The sequence below is a fragment of the Nicotiana tomentosiformis genome, chromosome 11 (assembly GCF_000390325.3).
Source record: "Nicotiana tomentosiformis chromosome 11, ASM39032v3, whole genome shotgun sequence".
Taxonomy (NCBI): domain Eukaryota; kingdom Viridiplantae; phylum Streptophyta; class Magnoliopsida; order Solanales; family Solanaceae; genus Nicotiana; species Nicotiana tomentosiformis.
In genome coordinates, this window is record NC_090822.1 from 124,652,508 (window position 1) to 124,677,994 (window position 25,487).

Below are 25,487 nucleotides of genomic sequence, written 5' to 3' on the forward strand. Positions count from 1 at the left end.
TATACTGTATCTGATACTAGGGGGAGACCCTTAATAAATCTGCGAACCCGCTTTCGAACAGTAGCAACTAAGGCTGGTGCATGCCTAGCCAAATCACTTAATCGGACCGCATATTCTGACACGGTCATAGAACCCTAGCGCAGCTGCTCAAACTCCGCGCGCCATGCATCTTTAAGACTTTGAGGAAATACTCCCTTAAGAACATATCTGAAAATTGAGTCCAAGTACGTGAAGCTGCCTCAACCGGACTATCCAACTCATATGCCCGCCACCACTGGTAGGCTGCTCCTCTAAACTGGAATGCCGTGAAAGAAACCCCACTGGAATCCACAATACCCATAGTACGAAGGATACAGTGACATTCCTCCAGAAAACCCTGACCATCCTCTGAAGCTAAACCGTTAAAAGTGGGAGGGTGGTACTTCTTATACCTCTCGAGCCTGAGCTGCTCCCCCTCTGATACTGTTGTCCTAATCTCAGGCTGAACTGAGACAACTGGTTGCACTGGTATAACCTCTGGGGCATGGTCAACTTGGGCCCGTGGCTCTGGAGTACGGGCGGCGGGAGTTTGCGCTCCTCCCCCAGCTTGAGATGTGGCAGGTGCAAGTGGAATTAATCCTGCCTGAGCTAAAGTGCCAAACATGCTCAAAAACTGGGTAAGAGTCTCCTGAAGTGCAGGAGTAGTAACAAGCGTCTCAGGTGCCTGCTCTCCAACTGGAGCTACTGGTGGCTCTGGTGCAGCAGCTCGTCCAGGTGCTCTGGCTGCACCACGTGGTCTTCCTCGGCCTCTGACTCGGCCTCTGCCCCGTCCCCGGCCTCTTGCGGCTCCAACAGGGGGCGTGGGTGTCTGATCATCAGATCCAGTTATGCGTGTCCGCACCATCTGTGAGAGAATAGAAAGATAATTGTTTAGAACTTTGAAATCAACAAAGGCGCACGATAAGGAATCAAAGAAGTAAATATTTCCTAATAGTTCCATAGCCTCTCGAAGATAAGTACAGACGTCTCCGTAGCGATCCGCAAGACTCTACTAAACCTGCTTGTGACTCATAACACCTATGAACCTAGTTCTCTGATATCAACTTGTCACGACCCCAAATTCCCTCTGTAGGATGTCGTGATGGCACCTAGTTTCTAAGAGTAGGTAAGCCTATCAATGCGGAATAATAATAAATATATGAAATAAATAAACTACTATTCAAATAATTTCAACTCCCAAAACCCGGTAGAAATAAGTCACAAGCTTCTAAGAATTTATTCTCAATGTCTCTATATATCAAGGTCTAAAGAAAAATAAGGAAGCAACATAAAAATGATAGAAGGGGACTCCGGAGTCTGCGGATGCTGACAAATATACCTCGAAGTCTCCGTGCGCAGGTAACTCACTGACGTCTAGGCTGGTAAGATGTACCTGGATCTGCACAAAACGATGTGCAGAAGCGTAGTATGAGTACACCACATTGGTACCCAGTAAGTGGCAAGCCTAACCTCGGTAGAGTAGTGACGAGGTCAGGTGAGGCCCTACTGGAATATAATAATGGCATGGTAAAATGTTTAACAATATAGTAAAATAAAATGACATTAGAAATGAATCAAGTAGTGAGTCACCATTTAATTAAGCAAAATAATGGCAAATAATATCTCGTGAAAACAAAACAGAATTTCAAATAATATCTCGTGAAAAAAAAAACCGAATTTCCTTTCAACTTTAAGAAAATCACAACAAATAATCAAGGCAACTGCGGCCATAAATCAATATCAACAAGGACACTCTCGAGGTACCGCCTCGTAGTCCCAAATCATAAACAAATTCACAATATCTCATTTCCTTATCTCACCGCGGGAGCCTTCACAATTTATTTGAAAGAAAATATTTTTTCCAAAATAGCATCCCGCGTTTTAGCCATCCTTATCACACCGCATGACTTCTAGTAGTCCCCCCTACTAGCCACGCGTATCAAGCCACCCTTATCTCACCGCATGCATTTCAATACCCAGACCTTATACCACCGCATGCGTATCAATATCACAATATATCACAATATGCACCTCAAATGCTCAAATAATGTTACTTGCCAAAATAATTCAACAACAATAATTTTCCACAATAAAGAACTCACAGCTCATGCCAAAATAAATCATTAAGAATATTTTTCCACAATAAAGAGCTCACGGCTCCATCACAATGAGTACAAAAATCATACAAAATATTCAAGAATAAATAATTCAGGAAAATAATATTTTAAAATCTTTAATATGTTGCTTCAATATCAAATTTAAAATGCCAAATACTTCATATTAATAATGTTTAATTTAAAGAAAATCACCTTTCAAGTAATGCACATAATAAAAGAAACCAAGTTTTAACTAAACAGGTATAACAATTAGCAGAAAAATGTCAAACAAATTTCAGGTATATATCTCAGATCAATGATGAAGAATATAACAAGATAAAATAATTTAATAAATGCGCAACAATAATCTACACAATTTAAAAATATAATCTTTCATATTTAGCCCGTGTACATACTCGTCACCTCATGTACACGACTTTTAACACATTTTAATAATCACATTAATATCAATTCTAGGGGAAATTTCCCCCACACAAGGTTAGACAAGTCATTTACCTCGACTTGCTCCAATTTAACCAAGTAGTATGCTTTTTCCTCGATTTTTCGATTCCGATCGACTCGTATCTAGTCATAATTAATTCGATATAGTCAACAAAAATTATAGAATCAATTCCATAAGAAAATACTATATTTTTCAATAAAATCCGAAATTAACTCAAAAATGGCCCGTGGGGCCCACGTCTCGGAATCTGGTAAAAGTTACGAAATATGAACGCCCATTAAACTACGAGTCCAACCATACCATTTTTACAAAAATCCGACATAAACTTGACCTTCAAATCTCAAATTCTCATTTTGAAATCCCTAGACCCAAATCCTCTAATTTCACCTCAAAAACATGTAATCTATTAGAAATATTCAATGATAATCCAATATAATTGACTAACAATGATCACATGTGACTTTCCTCAAGTTTTCCCGTGAATTCTCTCTGAAAAATCGCCCAAAACCGTGTTGAAAATGTCCAAATGACAAAAATATTGGAACCCCTCTGTTTTTGTAATCTGGTCAGTGCTTTCGCACCTGCGGACAAAATTCTTGCACTTGCGGTCCTGCATCTGCGGAAATTGCTCAGCCCAGCTGCCTTCGCTTCTGCGAGCTTTGGACCGCATCTGCGCCTTCGCAGGTGCGTAAAATTCCATCGCACATGCGGACCTGCCCGCACCTGCGCCCTTTCTCTCGCTTCTGCACAACATGAGCCGCATTTGCGGCTCCAACTGGGCAGCCCTTCGTCTGCTTCTGCGAGCCACAACTCGCTTGTGCGAGTCCGCACCTGCGGTCAGTCCCTCCGCAGGTGCGATGACACTAGAAGCTGCAAATTTCAGAATTTGCTAAGTCCAATAATTGATCCGATTTCGATCCGGATCGCACTCGGGGTACTCGGGACCCCATCCGAAAATACCAACAAGTCCTAAATCATCATACAAACTTAGCCGAGTCTTCAAATCACATCCAACAACACTAAAAACATGAATCACACATAGATTCAAGCCTAATAAATCTTAAAAATTTCCAACCTCTTTATTCGATGTCGAAACCTATCAAATCAAGTCCGATTGACCTCAAATGTTGTACACAAGTCATAAATGACATAACGGAGCTGTTAAAGTTTTCAGAACTGGATTCTGACCCCGATATCAAAAAGTCAACTCCCCGGTCAAACTTAAATTCCTATTTTAGCCATTTCAAGCCTAATTTCACTACGGAATTCCAAATAAAATTTCGATCATGCTCCTAAGTCCAAAATCACCATACGGAGCTGTTGGAATCATCAAAATTCTATTCCGGGGTCGTTTGCACATAATTCGACATCCGGTCACTATTTGAATTTAAACTTTTAATTTTTCTTCAAAATTCCATATCTCGGGCTAGGGACCTCGGAATTTGATTGCGGGCATACGCCCAAGTCCCAAATCACGATACGGACCTACCAAACTGTCAAAACATTGATCCGAGTCCGTTTGCTAAAAATGTTGATCAAGGTCAACTCAGTTGAGTTTTAAAGCTCTAATTCACATTTTAATTTATTCTTCTCATAAAAACTTTCCGAAAAATTTTACAGACTGCGTACACAAGTCGAGTAATGATAAATAGTGCTTTTCGAGGTCTTAGAACACAAAATTAATTATTATATTTAAATATAATAATTTGGGTCATCACAACCCCATACCCGTTCTACACCTGCTATTCTTGATACTAGTTTATTACAATTACCGAGACTGAATTTTGCTATAATATTACACCCGGTGAACATTTAGACAATGAATTAATAAATGCTCTCTATTCTAATAATTATAATACTATTGATGAAAACGATGATGAGGAAATTGATCTTGATGAAACTCAACCAGATGATGATGTACCCAGCTCCTGATGTTAACCCAATTAGTGATAACGATGCTAATCCAAATGACAACCTACCAAACGTCAGGAAACATCTCATGTTTGGTCATTTTTTACTTAACTAGTTCCACAAAATAAGGATAAGTGTAAAACTTGTGGTATGGAGTTAGCTTTTAAATATTTTGGATCGCGAAGCGGGACGGGATCTTTGGCTAGACACATAAAAAAAACACCCTAAAGATAACGTCAGATATCAACGTCTGAAAGCTTTGGCCGAGGGGAAAAGTATACCTAGTCCTAGTCGGGCTGACCATAGTACTGGTTCAAATAAATTTCAACTGAGAATTAACACTGTTGCCGGTGGTATTTTATATTATGATCCAAAAATAGATCGGGAAGAATTGGCAAAAATAATAACTGTTATGTGCTTACCTTATAGTTTTTCTTCTGACCCTGTATTTGTGCATTATATTAAAAAATAATTTAATCCTACTTATAAAGATTTTTCTCGTACAACCATAAAGAGCGATATTTATAAATATAAGTATGAATATGAAAAATATTTGCGTTATTTATTTACTCATATAAATTGTCATGTTGCTATTACAACTAATATCGGTAGAAGTAACAACGATTGTGATTACCTTACTGTTACATGTCATTGTTAAATCCTTGTATGAAATTAGGAGGTCCTCAATTTTGGTATGAAACTATTTATAGTGGTTTAGCACTTGAAGATGATGAGTTGCCTAAACTTCCGGAAGCAATAGCCTCAGTTAGAATAAATGCTCAAATCATTTATAATGCTTATCAAGTTGTATTAAATCATGCTAGACCAAATGTTCCAACTCCTTCTTCTTCTGATTCTCAATCATCTAAATGAACTGCAGGAGTAAGAGCACTTAGTGCTTGGGCGTGATTTAGGGGTTCTTTTGGTTTTAGTAGTAATAATTTTTTCACAACTAAATGAGCTTGAAGTTTATTTGTCGCGGCAAATTGAGGAAGAGAATCCCGACGGCTCCTTTAATATTTTGCAATAGTGGAAGGACAAAGAAAAACACTTTCCGGTTCGTTCAAGGATGGCCCGAGACATTTTAACCATTCAAGCTTCAACAGTGGCATCGGAGAGCGCTTTCAGTCAAACAAGACTTCAAATCGGTGATTATAGAGCATCTATGAGGGAGAGCTTGGAAAAATTAATACTTTTCAGAGATTGAATCCATTCAGAAAGAAGAAATTTTGGACTTGCTGAATCACAACCAGAGGAAGACGAAGCTTACGAAGAAATACTAGCTGAACTTGCTGAGGATGCTGCTTCGCCGATAATGGAAGTGGCGATGACCAGGCTACTTTTCCACCACCAACAACGGAAATTCCTCCGAACCTTGAAGGATTTATGAAGTTTGTAAGAGATAGCGTGTAACTTGTATGAACAAAAATTAGTATGTATTATGTAACTTGTATTTTGGCACATCTTGATTAGTTTTTTTTTCTTCTCAATGGTGGTATTAGCAACTTGTTGTACTCATTTCATAGAGGGGAGGAAGACTAAGAAAGATATTTTCATATTTTTTATTGCTGTAATAAAATTACAAGGCATTGTATTTGAAAATCTTATTACAATATTTTTGTCTTTAAATTTGAATTAAAAATTATGTCACAATTCTTTAATAAATTTACAAGGCATTGCCTTAGATATTTTTTTAATATCTTTTTGTCTCTAATTTCTATTTATTTTTTTAAAAAAAATCACAACTTAACCGTTGGGCCCACTTAGTCCACTTAGCACGAGTTCGTGGGCTCGGTCCCGGGCCGGTTCCTATAAAAAGACCGTTTAGTTCAAGACTGCTAAGCCCGTTTATTGAAGGACCGGGACCGGCCCACTTGGCCCGTTTAAGGCCCGGACCGGCCCACTTGCCACCCCTAGTTAGTGCCCTTACCAATTATGAACGATCGTAGAGAATTTTTCATCTATATAATTTGGCGCCCATAGTGGGGCCCTAGCAATGTATTCTCCCTCCTCTAGCCTCATTTTCTCATTATGCTATTTATTCCCTTCCCCTTTAGGATCTTCAAATAGATAAATTCTCTTCCCACGTAGTGCTAAGAAACAACATCGACTCTATAAAGTAGATCTTTCTTTCTCCATTCATTCGTGAATAAATGCACTGACTCTTCCCACATGTATTTTTCTATTATTTTTTATACACGTTGGCTTTTTGGCGTTTTAGGGCAATAAAAAAGAAATTCAAGATGATTTTCAATTTTTCATATGCTACCACGTCATCAGGCGGCGTGAGCTATAACACACGAAAATCAGGGAATCATGCTAAATTTCAGTTATATGGCCCTAAAATGTCAAAAAGCGAGTACCAGTCATGGCGAGGAGATGACCATTGTTCCTTAGGTCATTTTTGATAGGCCAGCAAAATTTTAGGCGATCAGGGTCCGAGCGCCCGGGCCTATGCACGAGGCGTGGATAACACACAAAAATATGGGAATCATGCAAAATTCCAGTTTTATTGCACTAAAACGCCTAAAAATAAGTAACGGTCATGTCGAGGCGGTGATTGTTGTTTCTTAGGTCATTTTTGATAGGCTAGCAAAATTTTAGGTAATGCGGATCCGTGCGCCCGGGCCCATGCAGGAGGCGCGAGCTATAGCACATGAAAGTCTACGAATCGTACGAAATTCCAGTTTTATTGCCCTAAAACATAAAAACGAGTAACGGTCATGGTGAGGGGTGACTATTGTTCCTTAGGTCATTTTGGATGGGATGACAAAATTTTAGACAATCTGGGTCCAGTCACTTGGGCCCATGTAGGAGTCTGGGTTATAGCACACCAAAATATGGGAATCAGGAGAAATTCCAGGTTTATGGCACTAAAATGCTAAAAAGGGAGTAACGTTCATGGCAAGGTGGAAACCATTGTTCCTTAGGTCATTTTTAATGGGCCGAAAAGTTTTTAGACGATCGGGGTCTAGGCACTAGAGCCCATGTCGGAGGTGTGGGCTATAGCACACAAAAAATTGAGAATTGGGTGGCGTTCTAGTTTTATGGACCTAAAACGCCAAAAATGAGTAACGGCCATGCTGAGGCCGTAACTATTGTTCCTTAGGTCATTTTTTATTGGCCGGTAAAATATTAGGCGATTCGGATCTGGGCGCCCGACCAATACAGGAGGCACGAGCTATAACACACGATCAACCATCAATCGCTCCTTATGATTCTAGGGGTTTAGGATAGGAAGAGGGCTAAGCTCAACTCAAAGGAAAAATCTGGGAATCAGCCAGAATTCTTGTTTTATGGCCCTAAAACGCCCAAAATGAGCAACGGTCATGGTGAGGTGGTGACTATTATTTTTTAATTTGTTTTTGATGGGTCAGTATATTTTTAGGCGATCCGGGTCCCGACACCCGAGCCCATGCAGGAAGTGTGGACTATAACACACGAATATTTGGGAATCAAGTGAAATTCCAATTTCATGACCCTAAAACCCCAAAAATGAGTAACGGTCATGGCGGGGTGGTGACTATTATTCCTTAGGTAATTTTTATGGTCCGGTAAAATTTAAGGCGATCTGGGTCTGGGCGCCGTGACCCATCACGAAAATCTGAGAATCGGGCGAAATTCTAATTTTATTGTCCTAAAACACCCAGAAATGAGTAACGGTCACGGCGAGGCAGTGACTATTGTTGCTTAGGTCATTTCTGATGTACGGAGGTAATTTTAGGCAATCCGTGTCCGGTCGCCCGGGCTCATGTAGGAGGCATGGGCTATAAGCACACGAAAATTTGAGAATCGGGCGAAATTTCAGTTTTAAAGGCCTAAAACTCCAAAAAATGAGTAACGGTCATGGCGAGACGGTGACTATTGTTCCATAGGTCATTTTTGATGGGCCGGCAAAATTTTAGGCGATCGGTTAACACACAAAAAATTTAGGAATCGAGCGGAATTCCAGTTTTATGGCCTTAAAAAGCGAGAAAATGAGTAACGGTCATAGCGGAGTGATGACTATTGTTCCTTAGATAGTTTTTGATATGCCAGCAAAATTTTAAGCGATTCGGGTCCGATCGTCTGGGCCCATGCAGGAGGCGTGGGCTATAACACATAAAAATCTGGGAATCAGGTGTAATTCGAATTATTTGCCCCTAAAACGTCAAAAAATGAGTAACGGGGCGAGGTAGTGACTATTATTTCTTAGGTCATTTTCGATGGGCTAGAAAAATTTAGGCTATCCGGGTCTGGTCGCCCAGTACCATGCAGAAGGCATGGCTATATCACATGAAAATTTGGGAATCGGATGAAACTCTAGTTTTATGACCCTAAAATGCCAGAAAACAAATAACTGTTCCGGCGAGGCGGTGACTATTATTTCTTAGGTTATTTTTGATAGGCCGACAAAATTTTAGGCGATCCGAGTTCGGTCGCCTGGGCCCATGTAGGAGGTGTGGACAATATCACACGAAAATCTGGGAATCGGGGCGGAATTCCAGTTTTATGGTCCTAAAACGCCATAAAACGAGTAACGGTCATGGCGAGGCGGTGACTATTGTTCCTTAGGTATTTTTTGATGGGCCAGCATAATTTTAAGCGATCCAAATCCGAGCGCCCGTGCCTATGTAGGAGGCGTGGGCTATAACACACGAAAATTCGGGAATCGGGCGAAATTCTAATTTTATGGTCCTAAAACGTCAAAAACTGAGTAACGGTCATGGCGATGTGGTAACAATTATTTTTAGGTCATTTTTGATTGGCGACAAAATTTTAGACTATTCGGGTCTAGTCACCCGGGCCCATGCAGGAGGCATGGGCTGTAGCACATGAAAATCTAAGAATCGGACAAAATTCTAGTTTTATGGCCCTAAAATGGCAAAAAACGAGTAACGATCCCTGTGAGGTGGTGACAATTATTTCTTAGGCCATTTTTGATAGGCTGGCAAAATTTTAGGCGATCCGGGTATGGTCGCCCGGGCCCATGCAGGATGCGTGGGCTATAGCACACAAAAAATCTGGGAATCGAGTGAAATTCAAATTTTATTGCCTTAAAACGCCAAAAACGGAGTATCGGTCATGGCTAGGCGGTGACTATTGTTCCTTAGGTCATTTTTTATGGTCCGACAATATTTTAGGCGATCCAAGTATGGTCGTCCGGGCCCATGCAGGAGGCATGGGCACACATGAAAATGTGGGAATCAGGTGAATTTTTGATGGGCCGATAATATTTTAGGTCATTGTTTATGGACCGGCAAAATTTTAGGCTATTTGGGTCCGATCGCCTAGGTCCATGTAGGAGGCTTGGGCCATAGCGCAAGCAAATTTGGGAATCAGGCGAAATTTCTATTTTATGGCCCTAAAATACCGGAAAACAAGTAATAGTCCTAGCGAGGTGGTGACTATTGTTTCTTAAATTATTTTAAATGGGCCGGCAAAATTTTAGGCGACCCGAGTCTGGTTGCCCGAGCCCTTGCAGGAAGTGTGAGTAACGATCATGGCGAGGTGGTGACTATTGTTCCTTAGGTCATTTTCGATGGGCCTATAAAATCTTAGGCGATCCGGGCTCGGGCGCCCTGCCCCATGAAGGAGGCATGGGCACACTAAAATCTGAGAATCAGGCAAAATTATAGTTTATGACCCTAAAACGCCAAAAAATGAGTAACGGTCATGGCAAGATGTTGACTATTGTTCTTTAGGTCATTTTTATGGGCTGGCAAAATTTAAGGCAATCCGGGATTGGGGGCCCTATCCCATATATGAGGTGTGGGCTATTGCACACAAAAATCTAGAAATCGGGCAGAATTCCAGTTTTATGGCCCTAACATGCCTAAAAATGAGTAATGGTCATGACGAGGTGGTGACTATTATTTTTTAGGTCATTCTTTATGGGTCGACAAAATTTTACGCGTTCCGAGTCCGGGCGCCCGACCCCATGCAAGAGGCGTGCGCTATGCACATAAAAATATGGGAATCACGCGGAATTCTAATTTTGTGGCCCTAAAGCCCCAAAAAAATGAGTAACAGTCATGGCGAGACAGTGACTATTATTCCTTAGGTCGTATTGATGGTCCAATAAAATTTTAGGCGATCCGGGTCCGGTTGCCCGGATCCATTCAGGAGGCTATAGCACACGAAAATCTGGGAATCGGGCGGAATTCCAGTTTTATGGCCCTAAAATGTCAAAAATCGAGTAACGATCATGGAAATGTGATGACTATTATTTCTTAGGTCATTTTTGATAGGACGGTAGAATTTTAGGCTATCCAGGTCTTGGCGCCCAGTCCCATATAGGAGGCATGGGCTTTAGCACAAGAAAATCTTAGAATCGGGCGGAATTCCAATTTTATGGCCTTAAAGCGACAAAAAACGAGTAAGGTCATGGCGAGGCGGTGACGACTGTTCCTTGGATTATTTTTGATGGACAGATAAAATTTTAGGTGATCCGGGTCCGGTCACCTGGGCCCATACCGGAGGCGTGGGTTATAGCATATAAAAATCTGAGAATGGGGCGAAATTCCATTTTATGGCATTTAAACGCCAAAAAATGAGTAACGGTCATGGCAAGGTGGTTACAATTGTTCCTTAAGGTGGTTTTTGAAGGAACAATAAAATTTTAGACGATACAAGTTGGGGCGCCTGGGCCCATACAGGAGGTGTTGGTTATAACACACGAAAATCTAGAAAGCCGGCGGAATTTTAATTTTATGGCCGTAAAATTCCAAAACACGAGTAACAATCCTAGCGAGGCGGTGACTATTTTTTCTTAGGTAGTTTTTGATGGGTCAGCAAAATTTTAGGCGATCCGAGTCCGAGCGCACGGGCCCATGTATGAGGTGTGAGCTATACACACGAAAATTTGGGAGTGAGGCAAAATTTCTGTTTTATGGCTCTAAAATGCCAAAAATGAGTAACGGTCATGTCAATGCGGTGACTATTGTTCCTTAGATCATTTTCTATGGGTCGACAAAATTTTAGGCGATCCAGGTCCCGGCGCCCGGGCCTATGCTGGAGGTGTGGGCTATAGCACATGAAAATCTGGAAATCGGGAAGAAATTCAATTTTTCGGCCCTAAAATGCTAAAAAACGAGTAATGGTCATGGCGAGACAGTGACTATTGTTCCTTATTTCATTTTTGATAGGAAAAATTTTAGGCTATCCGGGTCTGGTCGCCCGGGCCCATACAGGAGGCGTGGGCAAATAACATAAGAAAATCTAGGAATCGGGCGGAATTCCAGTTTTATGGCCTAAAATGCCAAAACGTGAAAAAGAGTAACTGTAACGGCGAGGGGGTGACTATTGGTCTTTATGTCGTTTTTGATGGGCTGACAAAATTTTAGGATATTCGAATCCGGACGCTCGGGCCCATGCATAAGGCATAGCACACGCAAATCTAGGAATCAGACGTAATTCTAGTTTATAACATTAAATTGCCAAAAAATGAGTAATGGTCATGACGAGGCGGTGACAATTGTTCCTTATGATATTTTTTATGTGTCGGAAAAATTTTAGGCGTTCCGGGTCTGGTCGCCTGGGCCCATACAGTATTCATGGGTTATGCAAACGAAAATTTAGAAATTGGGCAGAATTTCAGTTTTATGGCCCAATTGTTACTCTTTGCCAAAAAATGAGTAACGGTAATGGCGAGGCGGTGCCTATTGTTCCTTAGGTCATTTCTGATGCTCCTCCAAAATTTTAGGCGTTTCGGGTCCGGTCGCCCGGGCCCATGCAGGATTCGTGGGCCATAGCACATGAAAATCTAGTAATCGGACGGAATTTCAGTTTTATGGCCCTGTGTTGCCAAAAAATGAGTAACAGTAATGGCGAGGTGGTTACTATTGTTGCTTAGGTTATTTTTTATGGGCCGACAAAATTTTAGGATATCCGGGTCCGGATTCCCGGGCCCATGCATGAGGCATGGGCTATAGCACACGAAAATCTGAGAATCGTGCGGAATTTAAGTTTTATGACCCTAAAACGACAAAAAATGAGTAACGGTCATGGCAAGGCGGTGACTAATGTTCCTTAGGTCGTTTTTTATAGGCGTGGGCTATGGCACATGAAAATCTGGAAATTGGCAGAATTCCAGTCTTATGGCCCAAAAACGCCAAAAAATGAGTAATGGTCATGGCGAGGCGTGGACAGCATACGAAAATATGGGAATTGGGCGAAATTTCAGTTTTATGGCCATAAAATGCCAAAACACGAGTAGCGGTCTTGGCGAGGTGGTGACTACTGTTTCTTAGATCATTTTTATGGGTCGGTAAAATTTTAGGTGATTCGGGTCCGGGCGCCCGAGCCCATGTAGGAGGCGTGGGCTAACCCACAAAAATCTGAGAATCGGGCGAAATTCTATTTTTACTGCCCTAACACGTTAAAAAATGAGTAACGGTCATGGAGAGGGGATGACAATTATTCCTTAGGTTGTTTTTGATAGGCCGGCAAAATTTTAGGCGATCTGGGTCCGGTCGCCCGGGTTCATGTAGGAGGCGTGGGAGTACACGAAAATCTAAAAATCGGACAAAATTCCAGTTTCATGGCCCTAAAACGCCAAAAAATAAGTAATAGTCATGGAGATACAGTGACTATTGTTCATTTGGTCGTTATTAATAGGCTGACAAAATTTTAAGTGATCCGGGTCGGGCACCCAGGCCAATGTATGAGTTGTGAGCTATAGCACATGAAAATTTAGAATCGGGTGGAATTCTAATTTTATGGTCCTAAAATGCCAAAAAACGAGTAATAGTCATGGCGAGTCGGTGACTATTGTTAATTAGGTCATTTTTTATGGGCCGTCAAAATTTTAAGTGATCCAAGACCGAGCACCCAGGCCCGTGCAGGAGGCGTGGGCTATAGCATACCAAACTTTGGGACTTAGGCGGAATTCAATTTTTATGGCCCTAAAATGCCAAAAAAGGAGTAACGGTCGTGGCGAAACGGTGACTATTGTTCCTCAAGTCATTTTTGACAGGCCAACAAAATTTTAGGCGATCCGAGTCCGGGTGCTCGGGCTCATGTAGGAGGCGTGGGTTATAGCACTCGAAAATCCGGAAATCGGGTGGAATTCCAGTTTAATATCCCTAGAACGCCTAAAAATGAGTAACGGTCATGGCGAGACGGTAACTATTATTCCTTAGATCATTTTTTATGGGCCAAAATATTTTTAGGCGATCCGGGTACAGGCGCCTGGACCTACACAGGAGGCGTGGACTATAACATACAATAATTTAAAAATCGGGTGGAATTCTATTTTTATGACCTTATAATGCCAAAAAAGAGCAACGGTCATGGAAAAACAGTGAATATTGTTCCTCAAGTCATTTTTCATGGCCCAGCAAAATTTTAAGCATTCCGGGTCCGGCCGTCCGGGACCAAAAATCTTAGAATCAGGCGAAATTTTAGTGTTGTGGCCCTAAGTTTCTAAAAATGAGTAACGGTAATGGCGAATCGGTGATTATTGTTCCTTAGATCGTTTTTGATGGGCCGGCAAAATTTTAGGCGATTCGGGTCCGGTCTCCTGCGACTATGTAGGAGGTGTGGGCTATAATACACTAAAATCTGGGAATCGTACGGAATTCCAGTTTTATGGCTATAAAACGCCAAAAAATGAGTAACGGTCATGACGAGGTGGTGACTATTGTTCCTTGGGTCGTTTTTTATGGGTCGGCAAAATTTTAAGCGATACGGGTTAGGCGCCCAGGACCATGCAGGAGGCATGGGCTATAACACTCGAAAATCTGGAAATTGGGCAGAATTCTAGTATTACGGCCCTAAAACATCAAAAAATGAGTCACGATCATGGCGAGGCGGTTACTATTATTCCTTAGGTTGCTTTTGATGGGCAGGCAATATTTTTGGTGATCCGGGTCCGGGAGCTCGGGCCATGCAAGTAGCGTGGGCTCTAGCAAACGAAAATCTAAAATGGGGCAAAATACCAATTATATGGCCCTAAAACACCAAAGAAAGAGTAACGGTCATGGAAATATGGTGACTATTGTTCCTTAGGTTGTTTTTCATGGGCCAGCAAAATTTTAGGTTGTCCGGGTGCCCAGGCCAGTGGGCAATAGCACACGAATATCTGGCAATCAGGCAGAATTCTATTTTTATGGCCCTAAAACGCCAAAACATGAGTAACAGTCATGACGAGGCGGTGACATTGTTTCATTGGTCATTTTTGATGGGCCAACTAAATTTTAGGTGATCCGGGTCTGGCTGCCTTGGCCCATGCAGGAGGCGTAGGCTCTAGCACACGAAAATCTAGGAATCATGCAAAATTCTAGTTTTATTGCCCTAAAACGAGTAACATGGCTAGGCGGCAACCCTTGTTCCTTAGGTTATTTTTTATGGGCCAGCAAAATTTTAGGCGGCCCGAGTTCGGCCGCCCTAGGTCACCTAGGCCCATGCAAGAGGTGTGGGCTAGAGCACGCAAAATTCTAAATCTCGCAGAATTCTAGTTTTATGGCCCTAAAACTCCAAAAAATAAGTAACGGCCATGGCTAGGCGGTGACTATTATTCCTTAGGTCGTATTTGATGGCCTGACAAAATTTTAGGCGATGGCGCCGGGGCCCATGCAGAAGGCATGGGCTATTGCATACAAATATTTAAAAATCGAGCTGAATGCCAGTTATATAACCCTAAAACGCCAAAAAATGAGTAACGGTCATGGAGAGGCGGTGACTATTGTTCCTTAGGTCAGTTTTGATGGGCCGATAAAATTTTAGGTGATACGGGTTCGAGCTCCGAGCCCTTGCAGGTGACGGAGCTATAACACATGAAAATTCGGAAATCGGGCGGAATTTCAATTTTATGGCCTTATAATGCCAAAAATCGAGTAGCGGTCATGGAGAGGCAGTGACTATTGTTCCTTAGGTTGTTTCTTATGCGCCAGAAAATTTTTAGGTGATCCGGGTCCGGTCACATGGGTCCATGCATGAGGCATGGGAGCACACGAAAATCTCAAAATCAGGCGGAATTCTAATTTTATGGCCCTAAAACACTTAAAAGCGAGGAACGGTCATGGCGAGGCGATGACTATTGTTCCTTAGGTATTTTTTGATGGCCTGAAAATTTTCTAGCGATTTGGGTCCTTTCGCCCGGACCCATGTCAGGAGGCTAGCACACGAAAATCTGAGAATCGGACGACATTCTTGTTTTATGGCCCTAAAACTCCAAAAAATGAGTAACGGTCATCGCGAAGCAGTGACTATTGTTTCTTAGGTCATTTTTGATGCGCTAGTAAATTTTTATGCGATCCGGGTCTAGGCGCCCTAGGCCATGCAGGAGACGTGGGCTATAGCACACGAAAATCTGGAAATCGGGCGAAATTCTAATTTTATGGCCCTAAAATGCCAAAATATTAAGGAACGGTAATGGCGAGGCGGTGACTATTTTTCCTCAGGTCATTTTTTATGGGTCGGCAAAATTATAGGCTACCCACATCCCGGCGCCCGAGGCCCATGCAGGAGGCGTGGGTTATAGCACAGGAAAATCTGGGAATCAGACAGAATTCTAGTTTAATGGCCCCAAAACGCCAAAGAAGAGTAACGGTCATGGAGAGGCGATGTATATTGTATCTTAGGTCATTTTTTATGGGCCGACAAAATTCTAGGTGATCCGGATCCGGGCGTTCAGGCCCATGTAGGAGGCGTGGGCTCTAGCACACGAAAATCTAGGAATCAGACAGAATTCTAATTTTATGTCCCTAAAATGCCAAAAACGAGTAACAGTCATGGCGAGGCGATGACTATTATTCATTTGGTCGTTTTTGATGGGCCACCAAAATTTTAGGCGATCCGTGTCCGGCGGCGCAGGCCCATACAGGAGGCGTGGGCAATAGAACAAGAAAATCTAGGAATCAAGCGAAATTCTAGTTTTATGGCCCTAAAACGCCAAAAAATGAGTAATAGTCATGGCGAGGCAGTGACCTTTTTTCCTTAGGTCATTTTTGATGGGCCGACAAAATTTTAGGCGATCCAGGTCCGGTCGCCTGGGCCCATGCATGAGGCGTGGGCTATAGCATACGAAAATCTAGGAATTTAACGAAATTCCAGATTTATGGCCCTAAAATACCCAAAAAAAATAACGATCATGGCGAGGAGGTAACTATTATTCCTTAGGTCGTTTTTGATCAGCTCGCAAAAATTTAGGTGATACGGGTGTGAACACCTAATTTTTGACTATATTTGAATTTTTATCCCCTTCTACTATGTAAATATTTTCAGAAATTGAATATATATTTTTAGCTTTGTTACATTATTTTTATATATAGGGTAAAAATTAATAATAATTTAATAGGTCAATTATTACTAATAGTATTATTTTTATTTTTATTTTAAAATAGAATAAATTAAAAAAATCGAATTTTTTTTTAAAATATTTTTTTTATTTATTTTTTCATATGGGATTAAAAAAATAGGAAAAGTAGAAATATAGAATTAAAAAAATATAAAAGTAAAAGTAGGTGGAAATTGTTTAATAAAAAAAGAAAAAGAAAGTGAAAAATTAAAAAAAATAAAAGTAAAAGAAAGTGGAAATTTTAAAAATAAAAAGTAAAAGAAAGTTGGAATTAAAAAATAAAAGTAAAGGTAGCTGAAAATTTAAAAAAATAAAATAAAAGTAAGTGAAAATTAAATAAAAAAAAGTAAAAAAAGTGAGAATTTAAATATAATAAAAGTAAAAAATGGAAAATTAAAAAATAAAAGTAAAGGAAAGTGGGGAATTTTTTTTTTTTTAAAAAAAAAAAAAGAAAAATGGGAAGTGAGAATTCTTTTTAATTAAAAAATAAAGAAAAATAAAAATAAAGAAAATGAAATCTGAAAAATTTTGAATTTTTTTCTATAAATAGGAGAGAAAGGAAAAAAGAAAAGTGAGAAGGAGAAAAAAATAGAGAGGAGGGAATTGAGAGAAATATATTTTTTTGTTTCTCCTACGCTAAGGAAATTTTTATTCGTGTCATTCTTTCTTCCTCTTTCTTTCGAAAATCCAGCCTAAATTTCCAATTGAAAACCAACACCTAACACCTCATCTTCTTCCATGAACCATCAGCTGAAACTTACCCAAACACTAAAACAAAAGAGTTCAGTCGAGGTTCGAAGTTTCGTCGAGGTTCTTGGTACCGTTTTCGGTTGTGGTTAATTCGTACAAAAGTCCAGCAGAGCTTTGTTCCTATTGTACCGAAGAATATTTAGCTATTGAAAGGTCCATTTCTTGTTCTCCAGTTTTCGGATTCCAATTCATATTATATTTGCTATAAGTTTGAATATATTTTTTCCCCTGTTTTGCTTAAGGATTGATTCACGATTGGTGTACTATTTCACATATTATTTTTGACGGATATTTTAGCCTAGTTGCTTACTGTTTTTAGTTTTAGTTAACTAGCATGCCTTGAATTCCTTGGTTAATTCTTTTGGTGTTAAGACGTGAGTTTTGCTTTACTTGTGTCGTTATTTTGGAATGATTGTTAGTGCAAAGAATATGGGCTCAAAGCTTAATTGGTAAATGAATTATTTTCTAATTGGGCCATACACTAATATCTTGAAAGATGAGTTGGATATTCACATAAAATGATTGGGCTTTAGGAATAACTTTTTACTGATAAGAACGATTGGATTAATTAATGTATTACTATCAGTTGGGACATATTTCTATAGATTATAAGATGAATTGAAAGAGCCTTTTGGTCATCAAGTCCTAAATGATCCATTAGCAATTAAGACATATCATCCACAAATAAATTTCATAATCTATGGCTTTCACAATAATATCAAATTAGTTTAGGAAGATAGAGTCATAAATATTTATAGCATGTTTTAGGCGTGATTAATAAATCATCGTGACTATGGGTATGGTTCCCGTGGCATAGTCATGATACATAAATCTCAACTCAAGTGTGCGTTTCACGTGACTTGACTTCAATTTAAAATAATAATAATAATTAAAATAAACATGTTGTGAATCACGAGTACGTTTCATGTGGCGTGATTTACAATATGTACCATAACAACGAGTGTGCGACATCATGACTTGTTCAAATAAATTTCATAAATACTAAAAGGGATAAAAATAATTAAAACGGTTAAAAAGTAAAAAATGCAGAATAGGTTGTAGACATGTAATAAATCAGATAATTAAGTCAGGTATTAATTGTTAAGCGACCGTGCTAAAATCACGGAACTCGGGAGTGCCTCACACCTTCTCCCAGGTTAATAGAATTCCTTGCCCGGTCTTCTGTGTTCGCAGACCAGAAATAGAGTCAAATTTTTCCGATTTGGGATTTAAAATAAACCGGTGACTTGGGACATCATAAATTATTCCAAGTGGCGACTCTGAATCAAATAAATAATCCCATTTCGAATAATGTCACTTTAATTGAAAAAACTTCTCATTCCCTACCCCTCGAAAAAAAGGAGGTGTGACAACGGGTCCGGGCATCGGGCCCATGAAGGAGCTGTTATCTATAGCATACGAAAATTTAGGAATCGGGCGGAATTCCAGTTTTATGGCCCTAAAATGCCAAAAAACGAGTAACGTTCACGGCGATGCAGTTACTACTGTTCCTTAGGTTATTTTTATGGTCGATAAAATTTTAGGCGATCCGGGTCTGAGCGCCCGGGCCCATGCAAGAGGCATGGGCTATTGCTCACGAAAATTCGGGAATAGGGCAGAATTCAAATTCTATGGCCTTAAATGCCAAAAAACGAGTAGCGGTCATAGAGAGGCATTGACTATTGTTCCTTATATCATTTTTGATGGGCCGCAAAAATTTTAGGCGATCCGGGTTCGATCGCACGGGACCATGCAGGAGGCAAGGGCTATAGCACACAAAAATCTGGGACTCGGGTGGAATTCCAGTTTAATTTCCCTAAGACGCCAAAAAAAAGAGTAACGGTCATGGCGAGGCGTTGACTATAGTAACTTAGGTCGTTTTGATGAGCCGGCAAAATTTTAGGTTATAGCACACGAAAAGATGAGAATCGGGCGGAATTTCAGTTTTATGGCACTAAAACGCCAAAAAATGAGTAACGCACATGGCAAGGTGGCGACTATTGTTCTTTAAGCCGTTTTTGATGGGTTGGCAAAATTTTAGGTGATCCGGGTCTGAACGCCCTAACCCATGCAGGAGGCGTGAGTTATAGCACACGAAAATCTAGGAATCGGGTAGGAGGCGATGACTATTATTCCTAATATGATTTTTGACGGGCCGGCAAAATTTTAGGCGATTCGGGTCCGGTCGCCCGGATCCATGCCGATGGCGTGGGCTATAGCACATGAAATTCTGGGAATCAGGCAGAGTTCTAGTTTTATGGCCCCAAAAATGAGTAATTGTCATGGCGAGGACTATTGTTCTTTAGGTGGTTTTTTATGGGCCGAAAATTTTTAGGCGATTCAGATCCGGTCGCCTGGACCCATGCTGATGGCGTGGGCTATAACACACGAAAATTTAGGAATCAGGCGGAATTCCAATTTTATGGCCCTAAAATGCCAAAAAACGAGAAACGGTCATGACGAGACAATTACTATTGTTCCTTAGGTAATTTTTGATGGGATCCCAAAATTTTAGGCGATTCGGGTCTGGTCATGAACAACAGTCATTGATTTATCATGATTGTTCCTCGTTTTTTGGCGTTTCAAGGCCATAAAATAGAAATTCATGTAGTGCCTTATCTTTAAGTTGTTGCACACTACATTTTACAATTAGACCTTTCTATAATAACGTTGTCGTAAGGATACTTTTTGGTCATTATACTGAATGGTGTTATACTCTTATAATAGCATTTGATCTTTAAATCTTGTTTGGATGTTATAGACAGTTAGGCAAAAAGTCATTTGTTAATAAAAGAAAATAAATTGTTTAAATTAAAAATCTCAAAAAATGTTCACGTTTCATTCATTAATTTTTTTAAAAACAAAATCTAATATTTTGTTAATACTGGTTGTATTTGTATTTAAAGAAATACACTCCCTAAAGCACATATATACGTATTTTAAAACTAATTGAAAATTAAAATTTGTAATTTTAATGAAATAGACTTCTATAGTGAAATATATTAATAGAGGATGATTGTTATAGAGATGACCGACTATATTGATTTTACGTTTTCTGGGCAAGTAAACTCAATTTTCTTATTCTTTTTTTTACTTTTGGTAAGATTGTTTTACTCTCTTCGTGAGTCTACCCGGCGCAAATTTAAATTACTCCCGTCAATAGGCTTTGGATACAAGATGGTTAAATAAAAAAGAACTTGGTTTTCTTATAATGTCTCTGCAGGGAAGGCACTCTAGATAAACCCCTCTAAGGGTAGAGGGAAATTGGTAATTAGGTTAATGTTTTTTTACATATTTGCATGTCACTGGTCGACATATAGATCTTCAGGCAAATAAACAAACAAAGATGCCAATCGTTTTCGTGCTTGGAAAAGACATTCAATTCGATCAGAGCAAGCATAAAAGAACACAGTCTGACCATTTAATTAACTCTAACAGATCCTTCAAGAGAAAATTATTCAACAAATTCTTTCACATCTAGGTTGTACGAGATTTACGATTTAACTAAACCTCTTCTAGCTCATGTATAAATCTCTCCAACTTGCGGCTTAATGGGCTTGATATCTCGCAAAACATTAGAGGTCTAACACATGATCCCTAATGTTTTGCAAGATATCAAGCCCATTAAGCCACATGTTAAAGAAATTTACACAGGAGCTTTAAGAGGTTTAGTTAAATAAAATGCAGTAGATGTGATAGAATTTGTCGAAGCCTTCCTTCATTTTCTCTGGAACGATCTTTCAATGTTATTAAATGGTGAGGAATGTTCTTTGATGCTTCCTATTGTAAGGGATCAAATCGCAAGCAACTTCAAGCATCATAGCAAATGGTGACTTTGCTCATGTATCCGCCTGCGGATCTATATGTTGACCGGGAAAATTGAGTGATATGAATATAGTAAACAGTTCTCAACTACTAAGAGTTGTCTCAAACTAAAGAGTTCTCTACTAGTAACAGTCACCTCCAAATCTCCTCCTTTTCTCGCTGCTTCCTCCTCCTGGTTGACAAGTAGATGGTTGCCTGCCAACATTTACAATATGCTGTTTAACTCACATTATTAAACACCGCTTGCAGTCTTGCTTAGCAGAATTCTTCTAATTCTTGAAAACACAGGCAAAGGCGTCTGTGCTCTGTAAGGCAAACTGTCAAGTCATGCATAGAATGCTATATACTCATTAAGGAAATCAATGACGATAATATTTGGTGAACAATATATACCTCACCAAAACTGTCATGTACACTTAAGACTTTCAGTGAGCAGTTACTAAGGTGAAAGCTTACCAGTCCAACCGCAGATATAACCAAGCATCGCCAAAACATTATATCCTCTTGACTTTTAAGGCCGAAGAGATCAACCAAAGAATGAGTAGGAACTGCAGCATTCCCTCAACATCGCATTCAGCTACATTTAAGTTCTTAAGCTTTGAGGAGTGCGCCCTACATGTCCATCGCTAAATAATTGAAGTTCCAGGGCTGGTTTTCAGTTCACCAGGTCTTTTCAAATGAGAAGCATCCTTTCAGCACGAGAAGAATCATAAGATGCAATGCGTGCACCCTACACAATATACACATGTATAAATACTCACGGGCCTACATACCATGTCTTCGACAATTTGACAAGCAGGTCTAAGAAGCAGTTGGGGTAATGGCAGATCATTTGCAGTAGAGGAGAGTTCGAGAGGATAAGCATCTTAATTCTTAGTATGGGGAGCTTCATGTAGAGGAAGAGGAAGGGAGACCAACATCGTCAGAAACCATGTTTTCGTTTTTTCTGACCTCTGCCAGCAGAGAAAGAGCCAACAGAATGCCGTGAATTAGCAAGCTCACGTGGAATAGCAGCACCAGATGTTTTAAGAGTTTCAACCAACTCGGGGAACAATTTCTTATTCTCTTCATTCACAAAGACAATTGCTGTACCTTCCTCTCCCATTCTAGATGCCCTTCCAACCTGGTGCACATACTCCTTGATGGAATTTGGCATATCAAACACAACAACCTGTTTCACAGTCAACAGATCGATTCCTCGACCCAACACCCCTGTGGCCACAATAACAGGAACTTCTCCAACTAGAAATGACCTTACAATTTCTCTCCTATCCTTCATTGATTTCTCACCATGAATTGGCAATGCTTTTAGCCCTGTACTAACTGTTATTGCTTCAGAAAGGAGATCTGCTCCAAGTCTAGAACCTACAAATACAATAACTGGTGGCTTGTAATGCTGCTTGCTCATCAAAATATCGAAAAGCTTTTGCTTCTTCCGCTTCGAGTCTACCCAAATCGCTAACTGCTTGACAGCCTGATTAGGTTTATTTGGCTTCCCAACAGAGATGACAGTGACCTTTTTCACCATTGAGCTTGCCATCCGCTCTACTTCTTTAGGAATTGTTGCAGAATACATTAAAACTTGAGGTTGAGACAGAGCCGTAAAAATCTGCATCACCTGCTCACGGAAACCTCTTTGGAGCATGCAATCTACTTCATCAAGAACAAGAATTGAAATAGTATCCAGTTCAATCTCGTGCTTCGTTAAAAGGTCAATGAGCCTTCCAGGAGTTCCCACAATTAAAGACACTCCCTGCTGGATGCGGTGGAGCTGTCCCGCCATGGCATCACCACCTACCACCAATGCAGTTTTGAAGGGCAAACCCTTCCCTAGCACCTTGGCTTGATCCTCTACCTGTAAGCAGAGTTCTCTAGTAGGTGTGAGAACCATAGCTAATGGTTTCTGCTGGTTTTGGAAATGCTCTTCATTAACTTTTGCACATCGAGAAACTATAGGAATTAGAAACGAGCCAGTTTTACCAGAACCAGTCTCCGCTGAAACAAGCAAGCTTTTCCCTGCTAAAGCAGCAGGAATTGCTTGCATTTGGACAGGAGTTGGCATTTCATAACCAGCAACTTCAATATTCTCGAGAAGCTTCTGAGGTAGCTTGCAGGAAGCAAATGACAAGACGGGAGGTGGTGTAGTGTCTCCCTTCACAACAATATCAAGTTTCCTTCTCAAAAGTTCAGTCTGGTCAGTTGTTAGTGGTTTCACTTCAGATTTATCATTATCCCTAACATAATAGCACTCATCAGTTGCTGGTAACTTCACAGGACATGGACGAGCAGTTGGTTGCCGCGATATTGCAAGCCGCGACAATAATATACCTTTGCATTCCAAGCTGCAAATATCATCATCAGTCTCATCGCAAATGTACTCACCATAGCGGCCACATATAACACATCGAGGCTCGCCCGCTAACGCTTCCCTTTGGTCCCAACACCTCTCCTTTACATCATCCTCTGAAACAGACATCAAAGCAGCAGTCCCATAAGCACTTAAACCATTCTTTTGCTAACATCATCATACGAATAAAAGGGTAAAACAATTACCAACAAATAACCAAAAGAGAAAAAGGGAAAAGAAGCTGTATAGTATTCTTTTCAGCTTATTTTGCAGCTTTCTCTTGAAATCTCAAACCTTTACAGCATTTCCTTACATTCTTTCTGTTAGACTAATGTTAGCCATAGTACTTTCACACAAAGCTTCAACTCAAGATCTTTAACAGTAAATTGCTTCCAATAAGTAAGCCTATCAACACATAGTCAAGGAGCAGAATCCCCTAATTGGTAATTGCTACGCTAATTCAGCAACTAAAGCTGATGAACAAATTTTTTAAGAAAAAAACGATTTCGGGTTTGTTAGGAAATTACCTGCGGCATTACTATCATTTTCTGCAGCTACCGAGCTTTCCATGGCTCAAATACTCCAAGTACGAAGATCCTCAATAAATCTGAGTCTTGTAAAATTAGAAAATACTATTAACCAACTCGAAGAAAAAAAAATTCCAAATCATGCAGATTGAAAAATTGGGAGAATTGGAAGAAACTCAAAAATCTACAGACCAAGAACGTACTTCTCTTCTGGATTGCTAATAACGATTCTTTTTTCCTTTTTTTCAGCTTCTGGGGCAATCGGGAACTATATATGTTTTCCGGGTTATCGGATCTTAGATTGGGCCTTTCGGGTTGGAAGTGGAGCTAAGTTTGGGAATTATCGCTATAACCCCTTTGTTTTAGATAAAACACAAAAGAATCCTAACATAGGAGGTTAACATTTTAGCAAAATTAACCTAAATAGTCGTTCTCCCAACTGTTTAAACTAAAAATAATCAATAAATATATAATATAAATATAATTTATGTATAATATATGTAAAATTAATGTATAATATAAATATAGTTTATGTATAATATATGTATAATTGAATATATTCAGTGCATAACCTATATATACCAATTAGAAAAAGTAAAAAACAAATTTGTATCGCTATTTGTGTAAAGATCCCAACATTTAATAGGTTAATATCATTATTTATATATTTATTAGTTTGTCCACATGTGCACCACATTTGTTAATTGCCTAGTTATGGGAGAACAAAAAACTAATTTAGACATGATGTTTATACAAAACCAATATACACACGACATGTGTTTCATATATAAACTTTTATCAATTAACCGGATGTGCTTAATTTTTTCAAGGAAAAGAAATGAGGAATATTATAGATACAAGTATACAACATTAGGTCAAGAGGGTGTTTGGATTGGCTTTTGAAAAGTAGTTTTTAAGCTAAAAGCCAAAAGCCATAAGTTGGTTAATATCCAACTTTTGGCTTTTGGCTTATTTTTGTACTTTTTATGCTTAAAAGTAAGTGATTTTAAGCATTTTTTATCATTGTCAAACACCACACAAACTAGAAAAGTGCTTAAAAGCGAATAAGCACTTAAAATACGCCAATCCAAATACTCACTAAGAGTATGTTTGGATTGGCTTTTAAAAAGTAGTTTTTAAGCTAAAAGCCAAAAGTCATAAGTTGGTAATACCCAACTTTTGGCTTTTGGCTTATTTTTGTACTTTTCATGCCTAAAAGTAATTATTTTTAAGCACTTTTTATCATTGTCAAACACCACACAAACTAAAA

At 39.7% G+C, this 25,487-nt stretch overlaps 1 protein-coding gene across 8 annotated transcripts; it reads right to left on the bottom strand.

The window, feature by feature from the left end:
* Nucleotides 1–20,699: 20,699 nt before the first annotated feature.
* Nucleotides 20,700–24,514, bottom strand: LOC104107182 (DEAD-box ATP-dependent RNA helicase 41). Of its 8 annotated transcripts, none has more exons than XR_688740.3 (3): nt 24,218–24,470; nt 22,117–23,806; nt 20,700–22,032 (listed from the first exon to the last, which is right to left on the bottom strand). XR_688740.3 is itself a non-coding variant. In XM_009615918.4 (3 exons), the coding sequence occupies exons 2-3, from the start codon at nt 24,258–24,260 to the stop codon at nt 22,266–22,268; spliced, it is 1,584 nt and encodes a 527-aa protein (XP_009614213.1). In that variant the 5' UTR covers nt 24,261–24,297; nt 24,421–24,514; the 3' UTR covers nt 20,700–22,265. The 8 variants fall into 8 exon arrangements, 4 of the variants coding, with proteins under 4 accessions (XP_009614213.1, XP_009614211.1, XP_009614210.1 ...); XR_688737.3 differs by having other exon boundaries at nt 20,700–21,538; nt 21,800–23,806; XR_688739.3 differs by having other exon boundaries at nt 20,700–21,648; nt 21,800–23,806.
* Between the last annotated feature and the right edge of the window lie 973 nt (nt 24,515–25,487).